General features: G+C 55.6%; 1 protein-coding gene across 1 annotated transcript; it reads left to right on the forward strand.

Moving 5' to 3' along the window:
• Positions 1-81: 81 nt before the first annotated feature.
• Positions 82-2,758, forward strand: LOC102871624 (transketolase-like protein 2-like; the record flags this gene model as incomplete). Its single annotated transcript, XM_006903527.1, has 4 exons — positions 82-221; positions 1,600-1,791; positions 1,908-2,035; positions 2,565-2,758. Coding segments are annotated over 4 exons (654 nt in total), but the record flags the coding sequence as incomplete, so codon positions are not given.
• Between the last annotated feature and the right edge of the window lie 319 nt (positions 2,759-3,077).

The raw sequence follows: 3,077 nt of genomic DNA on the forward strand, positions 1-3,077 counted from the left end.
GAGGGTGGTTCCGAGGGTCAGGAACACCCACAGATGAGGAGGGCTTGAGCCTGGAGGTGGCCCAGTGCCCGTGTCCTGCAGCTGGGCCCAGAGCCGCCTTGGCTGGCTGCTCTCTTACAGAGACTGTTGACCTTTGGCGAAGTGGCATCAGGCCGGATGGAGGAGGGACTAGGCGCTGCATGTGGGATGGCTTATACCGGCAAGTACTTTGACAAGGCCAGGTAAGCACCCTGCTCTCGAGTCCCGCTCTCTTGTACCCTTGTCCATAAGGAAGGGGGCGTCCTTTATGGGAAGATCTGCTGTTCTGGAGGTGCGTCCTGGCGGCGGCGGCTGCTGCTGGCGGCACCTGGCAGGGGCGGGAGGGGCCCGGCGGAGCCGGTGGTAGTGATGGATGTTGCAGTCCTGCGCTTTTCCCTCAACCAACCGTCAGGGGAGTCCAGAGCACCTCAGGTTCTGCTTCTCCGGGAGGAAGCCTCTGTCCTCCAGCCCAGGGTGAGGAGCAGGCACCACGCGCCATGGGGTCAGAGGAGCCCCCAGGGGCCCAGCCGCTGCTTGGGAAGACTTGTAGTCTGTTTCCTCAGGGGCTTTGGGCATTGACTCCAGCCCCAGGCCTGCGCCTGGGGACCCAGCCCGAGCGCCTCACCTCGCTTATCGGAACCCCGCCTTCGCAGTGGGCTGGGTGGCACCTGCTCTGGTTTTGTTGCCCTCATCTGGTTCTGTGAGGGGCAGCAGGTACTGCAGACACAGAACCCCAGTCTGAGAGTCAGAATATCCAGCTTCTGTTCAGCGGCCCTTAGGGGGTGTGGGGGAATCAGTCGATGGCCGGTCCTCCCTTCCCAACCTCAGGTCGGCCTCACACTGCCCCTCGTCCAGCTCCCTCCACTGTGGGGTCAGCCCCTAGACGCCCTGCTCTCCGTTTCCCCAAGTCCGTCCTCGTGGTGAATTACTTTTCTTATTTTCTTTCTTTTTTTTTTTTTTTTTTAGCATTTCATTTCCTTTTTTTGTTTGGTACTTATTTACTCTCATTAGTATGCCTGTGTGTAGGCATGGCTTTTGAACGGTGAATTACTTTTTACAAATCTTCATTTGCAGCGTGTTAGCAGGAACTGGGTGGTGTTTTCCAGGCATGAACGTTTTACTCGCTGTTTCGGTGTGGAGGAGTTTAGTGTTGACATCGGAACGCGTGCTGCTCAAGGGTGGGGGTTTGTCCGCTCCACTTGGCATAAATCTACGGCTAAAATCAGCAGGGGAAGGCGGCCTCAGGTTCTGTGAACTCTCTCGTGCCACAAGTGGTGGTGGTGGTTTTGGTGTCGAAGGGAGCTACTTGCTTCCTATTCCCATCTTGGTTTCTGAACGTAGAGAAGGGGCGGGATATCTCGAAAACAGCCTTTAACAATTGGCTCAGGAACAGCCGGTAGTTGTCGGGCAGGACTGGGAAACCGCCCGGTGGCGAAGCCCATCCGCCACGTAGCAGGCCTTAAAGCTGTTTTCCTCGATGGTGCCCTTGATCAGAGTTGACTTGGGAGCCGCTTCTTCCGTTTGTCTGTCCGTCCGTTTCTGGCCGGCGCAGGTTGCTCACTTTCTCTTGGCTTGCCGCAGCTACCGGGTCTTCTGCCTGCTGGGAGCAGGTGAGTCCTCGGAAGGTGCCGTCTGGGAGGCCTTGGCCTTTGCTGCCCACTACAACCTGGACAACCTCGTGGCGATCTTCAGTGTGAACCGCTTGGGCCAGAGCAGTGCTCTGCCCCTGGAGCAGTGCTTGGCTATCTACCAGAAGCGCTGCGAGGCCTTTGGGTGAGTGTGTACCGGCGTGCGCGCGTGCGTGCGTGTGCACACACTCTCACACGCACACTCTCACATTCTTTCCCACCCCCGTCCCACCCCTTCATCTCTCCTCCTCCGAGCAACAGGTGGAATACCTACGTGGTAGATGGCCATGACGTGGAGGCGCTGTGCCAGGCATTTTGGCAAGCAGCTCAGGTGAAGAGCAAGCCCACAGCTGTGGTGGCCAAGACCTTCAAGGGCCGGGGCATTCCAAGTAAGCGAGGGTTGGAATGACTCGGGTTCTGAAAAATAGTCATCCGCACAGCAAAAGAGGCGACTCGGACTCCCCAGGCATATCATCACTCAGTTCAGGAAAGGACAGTACCACCCACTCCAGCCGCACCCTCCCTCACTAGAGCAGCGTTCCAGGCGGTTCTGCCACTTCCCTTCGCCACACTGCTGTGCTGGGGAAGTTTTCAAAGGCACACTGACAGAGGTTTCTCACCATGCTTTGGAGAAAGCCTCAACCCTTTCTCATACCCTCCGCATCTGCCTGATCAGCTTCCGGCTGCCTCTCCCCGTCGACCCTTCTCCCTCTCCCTCCAGTTGCCAGCACGCAAGCCAGCGGCCCCTCCAGTTGTTCTCTCTGCTCTCAGGGCCACCCTAGGCCCTGTTTGACAGGATTTTACTCCTGAGTTCCAGGCTGATACCTTATGACGACCCAGCAGGCACTCTTGAAGTTTTGGTTGTTGGTTTGTTTTTTCTTTTTTTTTTACGAATGACTATTTCTCATTTTGTTGCAGACACTGAGGGGGCAGAAAATTGGCATGGAAAGCCCATGGCCAAAGAAAGGGCAGATGCGATTATCAAATTAATCGAAAGCCAGATAGAGACCAACAGGGAGCTAGTGCCAAAGCCACCTATTGAAGACTCCCCTCACGTCAACGCGACGGATGTAAGGCTGACCACTCCACCTGCTTACAACATCGGCGACAAGGTAGGCAGAGGAGTAGATCATGGAATCCATCCCATCCGCCAGCTGGTTTTGTTCTCGGGTCTTCCAAAACACACATTCGTTCATTCTGACCTTAACGGGAGGACATTTTATAACCGTAACTACTTGTAACTACTTTTGTTGATTAAAGAGAACCAGTAAACATAAAGGGGTTAGGCACTCAGCCCAGGAAATAATAAGGTAAACGACGAAGCCGGTGAGAGAAAATGAGCAAACCACAAGACCTGAAGCACAGTGGAGGGCACGCTTTTTGCAAAGGGTGCATTGGCAGGATGTGTTAATGCTCCCCTCCCCCTCCCCC

Source organism: Elephantulus edwardii, unplaced genomic scaffold, assembly GCF_000299155.1.
Source record: "Elephantulus edwardii isolate Elephantulus edwardi_28Jun2011 unplaced genomic scaffold, EleEdw1.0 scaffold04548, whole genome shotgun sequence".
NCBI classification, from domain to species: Eukaryota; Metazoa; Chordata; class Mammalia; order Macroscelidea; family Macroscelididae; genus Elephantulus; species Elephantulus edwardii.